The sequence below is a fragment of the Tachypleus tridentatus genome, chromosome 1 (genome assembly GCF_004210375.1).
Source record: "Tachypleus tridentatus isolate NWPU-2018 chromosome 1, ASM421037v1, whole genome shotgun sequence".
Classification (NCBI taxonomy): Eukaryota; Metazoa; Arthropoda; class Merostomata; order Xiphosura; family Limulidae; genus Tachypleus; species Tachypleus tridentatus.
In genome coordinates, this window is record NC_134825.1 from 74677288 (window position 1) to 74694418 (window position 17131).

The window sequence follows — 17131 nt, forward strand, 5'->3', positions numbered from 1 at the left end:
ATTATTCTTCTCTTTCTTTTCACAACAGCGTTATCCTGACTGAAAATCAATGGCCGATATATTAATTTGAAGATATGGTCGAAATGCTTTTAATAAGTTTTGTCAAGCGAATTACTCAAATGATAAAAATAAAAATAAATATAATTTGAATAAAGAGTTAATGAGACTTGAAATATAAAAATAATATATAATATCCACATTATTTTAAATTAAAAGCATGAAACATTTCTTTTTAAGGAATGGCCAGCGAGTAACAGTAGTGCGTTAGGAGAGTTTGCGATTGCGCCTTACAAAATACACAGGAGGTCGAATAGTAATGGCGGCACTTGTTCAAATTTGAAGTTTTTACTGCGCAATGAAAGTGCACGCGATTATATGTTTAATCTAGCAGAAGAAAATAGTTGTTTAATTGATATATCTCTGTTGATTGAGGAAATATATATTAACAGGTATTCATTATTGATAATATTACTACAATAGTGAGGGGAAAGTAAATGAAAAGTTTGAACATTTTCATAATATTACGATGTTACTGTAAATTGTAATTATTTTAAGTGTTAGGCTTAACTAAAATATGATTATTAGGCTTAGGAATTTAACACAACAAAATCTAAATTGATGATTTGTCTTAAACCTAACTAAACATTTCTGCGGTGGAAATGTAATACTGAACTTCGTAAGTTGATCTAACTGACAATAATGTGATGTTAAATGTAGTAATAAAAATGTAGAAAAAGTAGATAATACTTGACAAGTTAGTACGAGTATCCTGTACTGTAGTGTTTTAACTGTAATACTTGATTTTGTGTTTGTTTTTATACTGTTAGCGTAAAATTAAAAACAATGTTAATTGCTAGTAATATTTTAGTTACACTTAAAAGTACTCTAAGTTTTGTAAATTAAGCATGATTGTGAAATGGTGTGTAAATTTTATGATAATGCCTTTTTAAAAATGGATTTTGTTGCACTATGTATAAGAGTACAATAAAAGGCAAACAGTTTCAGTTCAGTTGCCAAATTAGTTTGAAAGATGGGCTAAAGCTTGAGATGAGGTCCATTTTTGAATGAATTGTTGATACAGCAGTTTAGAGATTCATCTTTAGCTGCAAATGAGATTACTTTTGTGATTGTTATCAGAACAAAAAACACTGATGTATATATATTTGTGGATGTAAAAGGCAAAGGTATGCCATCATTTCTTTTCACAGATCAGGCAATCCTCTGCAAAATAGAGTATAGAAGTTCTCAACAGGTTTTGGAATTACTTCTGCATAGGGAGTTTTATCACTGAATAGCTCTGAGCTTTTCTTGAGTTGCCATTGGAAATTATGCTGTCATTAAATGGATTATGAATCCAGTCATGTTTCTTCATTGATTCTTGGAATTTACAATGAAGTTTTTCAAGATAAATAGAAACTTCATGAATAAGACTATGAATTAATACATTTTCTTTAAGAAACTGCTGGGACAAGGAAACATTTTAGTTTTTATTCTCAAAATAGTTTTCTTTAGCATAGGTTTTGTGAAATGCTGACACTGTTATTCAGATGCAAAATATTGCTATTTATTCATAGAAGTCAATGCTAGTGTGGGGTTGCAGCCTTAAAAACGTATAAAGTCTGTATTTAAGCTGTAGAATGTGAACTGAGTGAGACAATTAGCTCATCTCTATATGTAGCATAAGCTTGCCATACATGGATCATTTTTCTCAACAAAGAGTGTAAAACAGCCTACTCTTTGAAGAACTTAATTTTACAAAGTTTACAACAATCATAGGATCTTATATCATTTTGTGTACATTGTGCTGCAGGTTTTTATAGCTTGTGCTTCCCCGTGTGTGATACAATATGTAAATATTACATCTTGAGCAAGTGTATATTTTTAACCCTTTTTTGTTTTTGATAAATTCAACTATTATATCAGTATATTTCCTATCACAGTTAGCTCAACTTACTAACAAGAGAGAAAAGATGGTTTCACCTATAGCTTTCCCTTCAACTACTTGGCAAAATATAAACTTTTCACATACTTACTCTTGGTAAAAGTGTGATATAAATAGCAGAAGTTAAACTAAGTTTGAACTATTTGTAGTTTCATCAAGTTGTATGGCAAATTTTAGACTGCTCTGAATGTGTTATCAAATACAGAGATTACAACTTGTGAAAATATCATGTGTTAAAGAGATAGACTCAAGAGTCATTGTGCATGATTATATACATTTTTATGATGCCAAGAATAACTAATGGCTCTCTTATATCCTATTGTTTTATGATTTTCCCAATCAAACAAGATGGTTCTAAATAAGCTGTTGAGGCTTTTGATGGAATAATGACTTGCTTTTCAGGCAAGCTGGTTTGTCTTGTCAGTTGTTTTAAATGTCACTTGAACTCTTATGCTTAAAATGTTTGGTTTCCAAATGTGTTTATTTGGCTTCATGCTATCTTAGCCAAACTCTATGGACAAATAATTTACTGCAGTTTCTTCATTATTAACTGTAAGCAAAACCAAATTTTATATAATCCTCCTGGAACTTATAGACTTCATTTTTTGGTGTTCACTTTATCAATAGAACAGTAGAAATTAAAACTGAAAAGTTTGTATTTTCCTTACATGTAACACCCAATTATCCATGTTTTTGACATACACTAATATCCAAAATTTACAACTAACAAGCTGATAAATGTGTAATAAAATTCAAGATGTTTTGGCTAACTACTCAACAGTATTGCTGCCTTTTGTGTAGAATATAGCCATGACTATATTGTTGGTTTATAATTATCATGTGATGATTAAAAGGGCTTCTGGTTTATCGTATCTAATGGATCTGTGTGCTCCAATTAAGAGAGAGGTATTGCTGACTGGGTGTTTGAATGCTTTTAATAAAATTTCCTTTTACATGTTGCACTTATGATGTTTAAACAGTGTAAATAGCTATTTGTCTGCCAAATTAAATATCTTCTTTAGCTATTGACAACACCAACAAATGTATAAAGATAATACAATAAAGATTTAAGCAGATAAGTGGTGTGGTAGGAATGAAATATTAATTAATCGTCTCATCAAAAAAATGTTTTAAGATTTTTTAAAGTTTTATTAAGGAATACTGGTGGAAGTACTCAAAGAATTAATAGGTTAAACTCCTAAGAATCTGTTTAGTTTCTATTTATTAATTATTACTGATAATCAAATCCTATCTAAAGACATGCAGTTTATTTTTCTAAAAAAAATTCTTGTTTCATGAAATACTGTTAAATATAATAGAAATACTTATTTTAATACATTTTTTCCTGTCCTTCAATGCTTCAAATATTGAGTTTAAATCTATTATTCAGTGTCATTTATACAAAGCTTTTTCTGCCATTTAAAAAAAAAAATTTTCTGAAATGGAAATTTTACATACCTCTGCTGATAAGTGAGATAACTATATAAGCTATATAGTTCTCATTACTTGCTTTTAAGTATCATAACAATCCTTTTAAAAGCTTAATTCTTCTGTTCTTTTATCTCTGATGGACTCCACCAGAGATTCCAGGTAGTTATGTAAAGGAGAATGGCACTTTTTTGCAAATTCTCTCCGGTTAAGTTCTTTCTTAGTTATACGCACAAGGTCAGTCTTAGAACTGAACTTCTTTCACCAACAGCTGTAAAAAATTAGTCTAAGAAAGACATAATACATGAGCTTTGGTAGACAGGGGATAAGCATACCTGCAGTCCATTAACTTTTTCAAACTCGTTAAACACATCGTATTAATATCATAGTCTCTTTCCCTGGGAAGAATAAAAGAGAAGATCTATATGCTTACAGGGATCACTTTTATTTTGTCATCAATTTTGTCAAAATTCAACATTTTTTTTTTTTAAAGGGAACATTCAGAAAGTTGAAAAGCATACTATTTCTACAGAACACAACTTTTCAATGTAAACAACCAAGTATTTCTCTTTGTATTGTATTGCAAGTCTCTTAAGTGTTTTATATACGCAAAGCTTGCATACCATCCAGTGTCATATCTTTTTGTTTGAAGCTTATGGTACTTATAGATTTACTTATAAATATACATTTCACTAAGCAAATTCTCACCTAACAACTGCATAAGTACTTGAAATATTTTGTAACAAAGTATTTTGCAAGCAAAATGTTTCTTTAACTGAATCAATGCTCTAAACGAAAAAAAATGTTTTAAAATAATAGAATATTTTATTTTGATGTGTTTGAACTGAACTAAAAAGCCCCTTTCTTTAATTAAGTGAGAACCATGAGGAGAGAAATTATACCAGATATGGTGTCAGATTTTCTGACCTTCCCTGCATCACCATTTGAAAACTGGGGCCGTAGTCATGGCATCTTAGCTTCTGATAGTCCAAACACTTCACCATATTTTGGACAAATTAGTCAAGGCAAGTTATATTTCTTTTTTAATAATGTGTCTATCTAGAGTTGAGTAATTGCAACAAAATATACCCATTAAGACCATCAGCTTACTGAATTTTAAAAATATTACAAGTATTACTATTTTCCTTAAACATTTTTATGAAACTATGGTACACAGTGTTTTCACATATGTTAGCAATTTTACCAGGGGGTCATGCAACCAGTAAAGTGACCTTAAGTTTCACTTTCGAGGTTTAAATTAAAAAAAAAAAATCTAATATTGGAAACCAACAACATTTTTTATGGTATAAATTTTACTTGCTAAGTTTTTGTTTTATAATGTGTGAAAAAACAACTTAGTCTTAATTTTCTATAATTTTTTTATTTTACTGATTTTGTTTTGCTCTTAAAGGAGGATGAGGTCATCTGGACATGACAGAGCTAAATAACATGGGCTACTTACTTGATTAATTGATATAATTGATTACCCACGAGCACTGATTAGTGTCACACAATTAATGAGTAATTGAAATTACGTTTAAATTGAATGTTGTTGCAAATAAAGATTAACTTATCATCCATATTAAGGTTTTGGATTATTACAATTATCCAGATATTCAAAATATTGTCCTTAGAGTTGGGTATTTAGTGGGGTCAATAGATCAGTTGTAATCCCTTAAACTAAATGATTATGCTTGTGTAATTAGAACTGTAAATTAGTTGGTTTAAAAGTACTTGTGTCGTGATCTTTTTCTGTTACATTCTAAATTTAATTATACCATTTTATTATTAATTTATGTCAGTAAACAAAACTTGATATCAAAATCTAGTTTATAATCCAGACTGTAATATTATATATTTTCAATCTTCAATTTTTTACTCTGAATTGCCTGTTTTAGGTTTCTTCTCCACCCTTGTATGACTTAAGTTTGCCAAGGATTACAGACTTATAGATATCCCAGAGATAAAATGTTAATGCTTAGCCACTAAGCTTCTTGCTCAACTGAGATACATACAATAAAGTGAAACCCAGAAAAGTGTTTCAACTTTCTTAGGTTATCTTTAGGTTAACAAAGAGAGTTTGCAACTGACTATTGCTGGGCACATTTTAGGGATGAGAGTGTAAACTGATACAAGATTGTAGGGGGTGTTGCAGTTACATGTTAGGTTATTGATTGATATAGGTATAAAGGTGTTCCTTTGTATTGGTTTAATCTGAGTTTGAATTCTTGGTTAAGTGCACAGAAAACACCATAATACTAAGTAGGGTAACAAATAACATTGACTGTCTAACTGTTAGATGGAGCATGGATTTGGGAGACTAGAGGACCACTTTTGGAAGTATTTTCTACAAGTCGTTGTGAACGATGTAGTTCATGGTGTTTTGGAGCTATTTTGAAAGACACATCTGTTGTAATTTCTGCTGTGACAGAACTTCCAAGCTCTGGAAATTCTGCACCTAAGCTTCTAGTAGGTGTGGAGTATGCTTCCTCAGGCAACCTTCTTTGCCTTTTTGACATCAAGACTTCAAAAGTTGTGAAAGCTGTGGAGGTTAATGCCAAAGTGAGTTTTGAATCAGTCTTTTTTCTTTTAATTCTTATGATAGCAAGTTATAGTTAGTGTCCTAATCTTAATTTGAAAATAATGTCTATGTGTCACATACTTCCAGAATTGACAGCAAAATAGACTTAAAAACATAAAATTCAAGAAAGTTATTTTGTTTTTAAAAGCTAGACACATTAAAATAAATTCTGTGACTTTCTACAACATAGTGAGTTGTTGACATCTTTACTAGTAGATACTAATATCAATTAAATTTGTGTTTTTAAATTTTAGTATAACTTTTCCATGAGTATTGAATGAAAAGGCTCAAAATAATATAATTGCATTAGTTAGTAGACCCTGAAATTAAGCCCTAAGTTGGTCTTAGTTTTTGAGAGAAGATGCTAGCATGTTAAGATTTTAGCTCTGCTGGTAGCTCACTTACCTGGTTTGTGATAGATCTTTGATTAAATTTTTGAGGTAAAGAAATATATACTGTAAAAATAACTTACTAGATAATTGCAAAGCTAAAAAGATTTTTTACCAGGTTGTTAGCTGGATTCTTTTGGAATTGACAGATGACTCAACAATTTACTGGGTAATAACGTAAATATAAAAAAAAAAGAATAATTAGATCTTTACAACTCATTTTAGTGTTATTAATTATAATGCCACTTCAGTGCCAAGTTGTTTTCAAATAAAATAGGCTTGTTTGTTAAAAAAGAAATACAAAAACAATGAGAAGTTTTTTTAAGAAGACGGTTTTAAGATTATCATCACATATTAACATTTATGTCATTTTATCTAAATTTTAAGATCACTTCATTGGCAGTCATTAGCAGCAAGGGTGGAGTTTGTATGGAAACTCGCCCAATTTATCAGGAACTTCGTTGCATGTTTGGCTTGGTAGCTGTTGGAACATTGGGTGGCCAGGTTCTTCTGCTGGACTTGAATTTAGATGATGAAAACCATTCAGATGAGTTGACTCCAAATCAAGCAGTTATGATAACTCAGCAGATGCACAACATTCCAGAAAGGCGTGAAAAGAACATAAAGCATAATAAGCATCTTTGTTTGTTACTTAATGGTAAGAGAGCTTTTAATGAGTTCATTACAGATGTGCTTTTATTAACACTGAGAAGTTTAGCTAGTAGGTCATTGCTTGGAATTGTAATATTCATGTATGCTTTGTTTTTGTTATTCTCTCTCTCTTTTCTTTAATTCATCAGAAGTCATTTTTTATTAAAATTATCAGTAGCATGCTAATAATTTCTTGATTGATTTAACATGGTTAATGCTTAGGTGATCATGTAGGCAATAAATAAAGCTATGTAACACAAATTTTGTTCCTGGATAGTATGTGTTATTTCTTGATTGCTTATGTTGTAAAAGTACAGAAAATGGCCATTATTTCTTTCAAACTAAGCTTTTGTGACCTGGATAATGAAATTTAGAAATTAACCTATTTTCTCTGTAAAAATGGGCAAACTCGCACATTTTCATTTACATAAAGTCTGAATAAAACAACATATGAATCAAGATTTACATGTATTTATACTAAAGTTATACAAAAATGTTTAGAAGTATTTTTCAAGATTTGTGACTTTCACTTTCACGTATCAGCCCCCAAATATAGTTTCCCATCATGTTTTTGTTATACATTCCTTGGTAGCAGTGTTCAAAGTCTAGTATATCTTGGTGGAGGCACTGGCTTTGCTGCTTTAAGTATGCCCCCATGTTCTTCTTGAATTTATCAAGATGAGCGTCAAGGATATGGACTTTCAGGGACATCCTGCAGCCCATTTTGCTGTAGTTTTTCACCAGAGCCTCAATGAGTACCACATAATTTTTGGCCTTGTGATTGCCCAAGAAGCCTCGAACCACTGTGACAAAGCTTTCCCAAGCTTTTTTTCTTGGGTAATTCTGTGCACTTCAGGATCTTTTTTGTATGTGCCTAGATGTCAAAAGCTTGGCATTCAACTTTGTTAGACCAAGATCACTGATGAAGTCATTGAGGTCTCTTTGGTTGGGGTATTAAGTGTTTTTCTTACCAGCTACACCTCTGAAATTGTAATCTTGATCTTCAATCTCTATCTCCTTTTCTGATTTGCTGCTCTCTTCTGAGGATGGCTGCTTTCTCTCTGGCAGAGTGGGTGCATGGAGCTCATGGCAGTAGGGCACTGGGGCAATGGATGATGGAAGGTCCAGATACATGATAGCAGATGCTTGGAAGGGTCCAGTAACAATTGCTTGAGTGGTCAGTAGGTTCACGCCAAATTCTTGGAATAGCGAACTTCGTGGCTCTCTTTTCCTCTCTGCACCATCCTGCAAAAGACCAAAATAAAATTATTATGAAGAATAAATTTATTTCATCCACAACTAAAGTGTAAGAGGTTCCTGCAAAATATTTTATATGTGATATTTTTTCTATACTATTGGAAATTTAAAAAATAAGATATTTAAATTTTAAAAGGTCTAAAATTTGTATAATATAAAATTGTACTAATCAAGCAAGCAAAAATTGTCTGTCTTACCTTCTAGAGTTTTTTTACAGTGCTTGCAGGTAACATGAGGTGTCCAGGGATTGTCCCTGACAGGCATGCTGAAATATGCTTTGTAGGTGAAATATGCTTTTCACACATTTTAGCAGATGCTGTCACAGAGTACTTTTTCGCTCTTGTCTTGATGAGTTGGCCACATATACAGCAGAATGTTTTTGAGAGTGCTTGCAGCTTCCTAATGCTATCTCTGATAAAATCAGATAGGTCTATATGTTCACCTAGGCACCTAGAACTAAACTGAAGTGGTGAGTGATGAGCCCCTATATATATATTACTGTGGAAAGTTCCTGAAAATTCTTGTATGTTCTACAACATTCTAGAAAGTTCTTAAACTCTTGTAAGTTCGAGAAAATTCTCTATCAGCTACTCGGCACTGAATCTACCTGGAATGTTCAGGAAAATGGGTGAATTTGAAAATTTCATTATCTAGGTCACAAAAGCAAAGTGTGAAGCAAAAAATAGGTCTTTTCCATTTACTTTAGGCATCAGCAATTGGGAAATAATATGTTCTGTCCAGGAACAAGAAAAAGCAAAAATTTTGTTACATAGTGTAATGGATGATTGAAACCTGGTCGCAACTTTCCTACAAGCATAGCTTATGAGGATATTGAAACTACACTTCTCGATTATTTTAAGATCAGAAGGAAATAATAATGGACTTTGACTCGTATTTGTTAACAATTGTTACTTTTATAAATCTTGTAGTAGTTTTTCTAGAATTGTTTTGAATTTATTTGTTCTAAGTGTAATATAAATTAATCATTTTGAAAAATGAATGAACAAAACGTATTGCAATTATCTTAGAGTAAAAACTTCATTCTGTTAGACACTTTTATTGTACATATTCTTAAATAATTAACTTTATAAATAACTACACCATTTTACTGTAATGTAAGCATTCAGTATCCAGTGCTTTCTACACAATGGATTGAACACATACCTCATTACATTTAGTGATGTCTGTTATTAGTAATGTTTAAAGTGTATCAGTACTGGCTTATTTGTACATAAGCTCACATTTGAAAATAAAAACAAAAATAACTCATCAGTTTCTTGTATATATTTTATTGTACAAACAATTCATGTACAAACAGGATTTGACAGGAAACACTGAATTGTGTGTGCCACTAATGCATGGAATGTGACTCTGCTATTCCACTTAAATTCTAAAAAGATAATTCATTCTCTAAAAAAATTTCCAGATTGACTTGGATTTTCCAGTTAAAGGTTAATGTGAAATTTGTAATATAGGATCCTGTGATTACTGTTCAAAGTTCCTTGTTTTTATTTTTATTTTATTTGACTCATTTATGTAATATGGTAATTACTCAGAAGCTGAAAAGTAATATTAAAAAGCAACTTGTCATTTGGCAGTTTATTCCACACATAGGATTGTAGATAATATTTACCCAGTAAAATCTGTCTAAGTTGGAAATTGCATAGGACAGAAACCTATACAAGCTAGAAGTATCAAAAGTTTGCAGTGTTATCTTAAGATTTCTTTGTAAAAGGCCCTCTATGTAGCAGAACCTGCGTGATGCGGATGGAAAAATTATCTTTCACCTATCTCATCTTATCAACAAGTAGGATTAGAACCTGGGTAAGGTGGAAAAATAGTTTTGGTTGAATATTAATTTCTTTTTAATTAATTTCTTCAAATATTAATAAATACTTGTTTCATTAATAATTTGTTTAAATATTAATAAATTCTCAGACATTTTGTTACACTAAGTATTGGTTAAATATATTCTGTTCCATTTCTGCCATCATTATTCAAAAGAATGATTGACTGTACTTTTGGTTGCATTTGCTGATGGGAAAACTAGAGAAGCAATGGGTAATAGGTAAAAGTGAAAATCTGCCCTGTTTCAAAAATTTGAGGAAGAATCAACTTCTTGTGGAATGGAAAATGAATAATAAAGTGTGGATGACAATTGCTATATTCGAGGAATTTTTAAACAAATTAAATGAAAGTATGGTACAAGGAAATAGGAATATTCTACTTTTCTTAGATAATGCAACTTGTCACCCAAAAGTTCAGCTTTCAAATGTTGGTTTAGTCTTTCTACCTCCATGTACAACATCAGTTCTACAGCCACTAGGTAATTGAATTAAACAGTGTATAAAATTGAAATACAGAAAATTGATGCTTCAGTATGTTATTGCAAACATGGATAACTGTAAGAAAGCATCTGAAATGACAGTGAAAATTGACATGCTAGATGCAATTGCATTTTTAAGTCATTCAATCAAATGTGTAAAAGATGAATGCATAATAAAGTGCTTTCAAAACTGTGTACTTATTCTTGATACTGGGGAGATTGTGGAGTTGTTTGTTATGATGATTCTCGTGAAATCCAAACTGATGGAGAAGATTGATACAGATGATTCTGTGAATGTTGACAAGAATGTTTTAACAGAAACTGTTGAAATTGATTTAAAATCTGTAATAGAATCTCAAGATGGTAACAGTGTGAGAGTTTCAGAAGATGAACAAAATGGAAAACATAGTGAGGAAACAGAAATTTCTACTTCATCACAAGTATTAAGTTATATTAATGCTATCAAATTGTATGTAAAGATAAAGGGGGAAAATGATCTTCATGAAAATGCTGTAGAATTGGCATTCTTTTTTTAACTACATGAGAAATCCCATATAAAAAAGTTGAGATTGGACACTTTCTTCAAATAAATTTGATTAGGGTTTTGTGTAATTATGTCTATTTTTGTTTTTATTCTAATAAATGTAGCATAAACAGTATAATTACTTTATTCACAAAAATCTTACTTCCCTTGCAAGTATAAGTCAAGCAAGTATAATATTCTGCTCAAAAATTATATATAATTAGGGAAATGCATGTATACTATCTAAGCTGGATAACCTGCTTAAGCCAGAAATTTTACTCAGTCCTGTGCGATTCTGCCTTAGACAGGTGTAATTGGAATTAGTATATAAAAATACAAGTGTATATGAAAACATGTTTATTAGAAAATACTGAAAGGTTCATGAATGATATCTTACTTTTTACAGTAGATATTTTTGAAAATGAGATTGGTACAAAAATTTTCACTTTGAATAATAAAGATTCATAAAAACTGAATTTCTTTTTCTAGAACACTTGTACAGTTAAAAAGTTTTAAATGTTTACAAGCTAAAAACTTGATGTTTTTAACCATGTTGTTTTTGGATTTCACAAAATATTTTTGTCTTAGAAATATGCATGTGGAATAGATTCAAGAAGAAAATTCATACAGGTGAAAATATTTGAATTTTTAAAATTTTTTTTCACAAAAACCAAAACCATATTTTGGGATAATGTTATGCCATTTATTTGTGATTAAAGTAAACAGAAAGGAAATATTTATCAACAATACCACTGTTCTTTTGGAAAAAGTTTGTTTTTTCTTTTTTGTAACACAACTTTTCATTAATTGAATGATGTATATACAGCTAAAAACATAGGAGTTTAATGTGTGTGACAGTTGTTTTGCACAAAATGTAATATATATAAAAAATACAAACATTATGCTCTGTAGATGACAGCTTTCAGCGAGGTGCTTTCCTGTATAAAAGTGAAGATAACAGTCCAATACACAATTTTATTGTAGGTAAGTGTTATGTCAGTATAACAACTTGTATTACAGTGGAAGTGATAATTATTTTGGTTTTAGTATAGTGACAAAACATTTTCAATCAGAATTCACTATCTTTAGATGTATAAAGCTTTAGGTGAAGGTAATAATATTCTCAAAAGGCAAGTTGTATATATATTGTTGTATAAATTTTTTCACTTGCTGAAAGTTTCTTTAAATTCCATTGTTAAGTACATTCCTTTATAAACTCCCCATGTTCTAAGCTATTGTCAGTGTGAAATATATATGTCTTTTGTGTTTTAAAAAGTTATTTTAGTATTTACTAGTAAACTATGATATTAAGATTGGTAGAGTTTACCATGTTAGTTGTTCATTAAGCAATAGATGAAAATTAATAAAACTGTTAATTAAGTCATTAGTATTTAAAAAACAAGGTTATGTTGAATATGACTGTAACAACTGTGCATTTGATTTTAACACAATATGTGTATTTTTTATGGCATTTAAAGGTGTGATATAAAACATGCCAGTTTGGGTATTAGCATAGAAAACTTTGTTTAGTGGCTTTCTTAAAAATGCTCTGCTTTTACAACTGCACACAGTTATTAATATTGATTGACACATTTAGGGTTTTACCAGAAATTTCCAAGGTCTGTCAAAGTTCAAGTTTTCTCTGCTGCCTTCAGAGTGAGGAGAATTTATATTAAAATATCTACTAATAATATCTTATAAATATTTCAGATGATGCTTTATATGTAAGCAGTATTGAGTACTTGAAGCCTCTAACTGCCTTGGTCGTGGGTTTTAGTTTTGGAGGATTTCAGATTTGGAACATGAGGAAGATGGCTTTGGAGTAAGTAATGTTAATGCTTATAAATTTAATATATATATATATATATAGGCTTTAAAAAGACTGTTTGGGAAATATTGTGAAAAAATATTTTAATATTTTGTATTTTATAATACTTTAATCCAGTTTTAGACTGTTGATAGTGTAAAAGTTAATGTCCAAGTTATTTAATCCAAGGGTTAATAGAGAATGAATGTTTTGTTAGTATGATGCATCATTGAAAATACAGTAACTAATACAGAGTTAACTGTCATGTCCTGAAGATTTGGGACATTGAAAAATATTCTAAGTAGTTATTGTTTTTAAGTAACCTGTAGTGTAAAGTAGTTTACAGTTGTATTAACTGTCTTGTTTATATAATCAGGTTTTTAAAATGGTTTAAGTTACTTTTTTAAAGTTGTTTGCATTTTAGAAGTTAATTTCTACTATATAAAGATGAAAAGTAATCTATCAACCATGCTGATATATTTGTTTTCACAGTATCAGTTGACATGCAACTTGTACGAAACAAATGCTTCTGTTGCAAGAAGCATGTTTTCCTTTTTTTAAATACTTCCGGCTATGTATATGTAAAATGGATGATGTGCACTACTTTGGGCACATAAACAGATTTTAAAGTTGGTTTAGAGAGATTGTGATAAGTAATAAAATTGAATTGGGTATATGTATGTGCATCTCACGTGTGTATTGCTGTTGCGTAGTATTTTTGATTGGTTCTCACATAGGTACATTGATTCAACATCACCAAATTTCATCCAGTAAAACCCTTAATAGTGAAAAAAAATCAAATAATAACCTGCATGATTTACCTGCAGCATATTTCAATTTTGTAAATGCCCAAATCAAAGAGTGTTTTCTCAGCTAAGTCCCAAGAGAAGACCCCAAAATTCATAAAAATAATTTGCTGTCTTTATCTTCATAATAATTTGCAAGGTCACACAGCTGAATAAGTAGGAATGTCTGAGAACTAGTTTATTACATTTTAATATATAAGGACTTATCAATAAGAATATTTGAACGTAACTTACATATATATAGAAGTAAAATGCTAATTAAGTAACACTTAAATGATCAAATGTACTTAAAACATTTATTATTACCAGATTATAATTAATTTTTAGAACACATGTTGATAAAACATTTATTTACATTTAATTTGTAGTAGAAAGCTAAATATTTCCCATCATTTGACAGGCATTCAGCTTATGTTTATATAATCAAGTGCTGTAAATGTTAATTTGAACTTAATTTTAGATAGGTAACATTCTCACATTAAGAGACTGATTTTGTAAAATTATTTTAATTTGTTTCTGATTTTTTATTACATTATTTTATGCAAAACATATTTGTAATTCTGATAGAAACAGCTAATTAGTTGCTTAAAAAACAAGTATTATCAGTGTAATGGTATATAGAGCCTCTTAAGATATTAGTGAAAGTAAATAACTTTTATTTATTTTGTTTCCCATTTGCAGGTTTAGTTCATTCCTAGAGTCTGGACTTTCACCAGTAGTCAAAGTTGCTTTCCAGGAACCAGAAAATGATCCTAGAAATTATTGTTATCTTTGGATTGTTCATGGACAACCTGTATTTGAGAAACAGAGGTAGTAAATTAAATTTACTTTATGAAACTGTAGGAATGTATTTACACTGTTGCAGTTATGTGTCAGATGCATATTACTTTTGTATTTGTTATAGTTTTCATACTATCACTTTTAATACACATTGTGTATCTTTACAAAATTTGGCAGCCTGTTATGACCAGGTGGTTGGGGTGCTTGACTCATAATCTGATGGCCACAGGTTCTAATCCTCATCACACCAAATATGCTTGCCCTTTCACCCATGGGAGTGTTATAATATGGTGGTCAGTCCCACTGTTTGTTGGTAAAGAGTAGCCCAAGAGCTGGCAGTGGGTAGTGATGGCTAGCTGCCTACCCTCTAGTCTAGTGGTTCTCAACCTTTTTTGCCCTATCCACCCTTTTCACCATATGTCAGAATGTCATTCCTCCCTTTACAAAATTGTCTAACTCAAAAGGTGTGTTCCAAATGATATGCATATAATATTGAAAGTCTTTTATTTTTTCCGTATAATAGTATATATATATATATATATATATTTACTTGAAGTGCTTTTATAACATAGTTTTACACATATAATAATAATAGAAAATGTTGATGGATTTTAAAACTTGAATACAAGTGGGGTTTTTATATTCGTAACTAATAACTTAGCAAACTAAAGTTACTGAAGCACACTTCAATAAACAAAAAGCTCAGTAGAATATTAGAGTATTGTAATTCATTTTATTCTGATGAAGATCACAGTCAATGAGAAACCTGTGATTCTTTTTTCTTTGCCAATTCTTGGATGTGTGGAGGAGTGCTTGGAAAAGGGCACAATGCAAGTAATTTTCAACCTCCAATCTACTTCATTGTTTAATTTTCATTTGCAACAGAGTTGAAAAGCCTGACTCACAGAGATATGTTGACACAAATGGAAGCAATGCATGGATAGCTCTTTCTGCCACTTTTGGATAGGAATTGCACATCAAGGACCAAAATTCTGTGATTTATTTCTCATTGAACATATCTCTTGCTCCTGAATCAGTCTTCAGCTCCAAAAAATTCATCTTAACAATCATCAGGAACTTTTTCAACTGACAATTTAAATGGATTTTGCACTGAATCCATCTCCTCATAACTGAGTGCAGGAAAATATCAGCTGTCAAATACTGCAAAATTTCATTTTTTGCAAATTCTGGAAGCACTTGCTCTTCACCACCAGTAACAAGAATTGATGACAGTTTTTCAAACGTTGCAACATTTTTGGTCTTCACCATTCTCTTCTAATTTTTCAGCCTGCTCATAAAAGCTTTCAAGGAATCCATGAATTTTATGTTTGTATTCCTTCCTTGCATCTGAATATTCAGTTTATTCAGCTGCTGAAAAATGTCAACCAAATAAGCAAGGTGCATGATCCATTCCTCATCATCCAGCCAGACAAAAAATTCCATTGTACTCTGAACTTCAAAAAATAATTTGAGCTCATCTCTAAGCTCAAATACTTGCTCAGTTACATTTCCTCTTGAAAGCTGTTGAACATTTGTGTGGAAAAGAAGCAAATGATGACCTGCATCTATGTCAGTACATAACTGCTTGAATAGTTGTGAGTTGAGAGCTCCTCCTTTGACAAAATTCACAATTTGAAATGTTTAATCCAAAACCATCTCTTGTGGAGTTGGAAGTGTTTTTGAGGTCAGTGCTTGAGACAATGGATCATACAATGAATGCCTTTCACTTTTGGAGCTTGCTTTTTCACACAAACTTGAAATCCAGATTTTTTTCCCTACCATAGCTGGTGCTCCATCTGTACAGCACCCACAGACATTATCCCACAAAAGAATTTCTGATTCAAAGAAAGATGAAACCTTTTCTAAAATATCCATGGTCTTGGTAGTTGTTTCAAGAGGATAACCAAAAAAAACTTCTCTTTAAATGAACCTGAGTGAAAATATCTTGCAAATACCAGCAACTGGGAACATGATTTCACATCAGTTGATTCATCAAGTTGAATTGAAAATAAGCCAAATGCTACAGACTTGATCTCCTGCACAACTTGATCCTTGATGTTGATGGTCATTTCACTGATCCTCCTTTGAACAGTACTCTTTGATAGTGAAACTGCTGCAAGTTTCTTCTCAAATCCATTTTGCAAGATGATTTCCAATATTTTGAGAGTGCAAAGTTTGATCAAAGTTTCCCAATTGTATGTCTGTTTTTCTGCTTTGCTATCTCCAGTGCTATGACATAAGTAGCTTCAATAACCTTTTGGTTCATTTTTTGGAATGCTCCTGTTGAATCCAGCTTCATCTTTTTGAGAGCATTCCCATAACGTTCAAAATGCTTTTGTCCTTATCCTTATGTTGAGGATGAACATTCTGCAAATGTTGCTTCAACTTTATTGGTTTCATAGAATCATTTGGCAAAGCTTTGCTACAAATAAAACAGTGAGGCCTTTCTTCTCCATAGATGATGATGGATATGAATTCATGTTGAATATTGAATCATCGTACCCTCTTTTTTTTGACATTCATCATGGGCTCCAAATTTTGTGAATAAAAAACAAGAAGTCAAAGATAACTATAAATGGAATATTTTCACAGATAAAAAAGTGAAATATTTATCTTCATTTTTGATTTAATCTGTGACATT

General features: G+C 30.9%; 1 protein-coding gene across 6 annotated transcripts in view; it reads left to right on the forward strand.

Annotated features, from left to right (window-relative positions):
• The first annotated feature begins 298 nt into the window (after positions 1-298).
• The window catches only part of Elys (AT hook containing transcription factor 1 homolog), a 96338-nt gene continuing 79505 nt past the window's right edge, over positions 299-17131 (forward strand). For 4 of the 6 annotated variants that reach the window (XM_076505041.1, XM_076505059.1, XM_076505089.1 and 1 more), the window contains exons 1-8: positions 301-449; positions 4246-4395; positions 5670-5932; positions 6728-6998; positions 11686-11727; positions 12010-12081; positions 12808-12919; positions 14392-14520. In XM_076505041.1, coding sequence (XP_076361156.1) covers positions 4254-4395; positions 5670-5932; positions 6728-6998; positions 11686-11727; positions 12010-12081; positions 12808-12919; positions 14392-14520 — 1031 coding nt within the window. In that variant the 5' untranslated portion in view covers positions 301-449; positions 4246-4253. Of the gene's footprint in view, positions 450-4245; positions 4396-5669; positions 5933-6727; positions 6999-11685; positions 11728-12009; positions 12082-12807; positions 12920-14391; positions 14521-17131 lie in introns of all 6 variants that reach the window. The other 2 variants (XM_076505069.1, XM_076505079.1) reach the window with 1 other exon arrangement.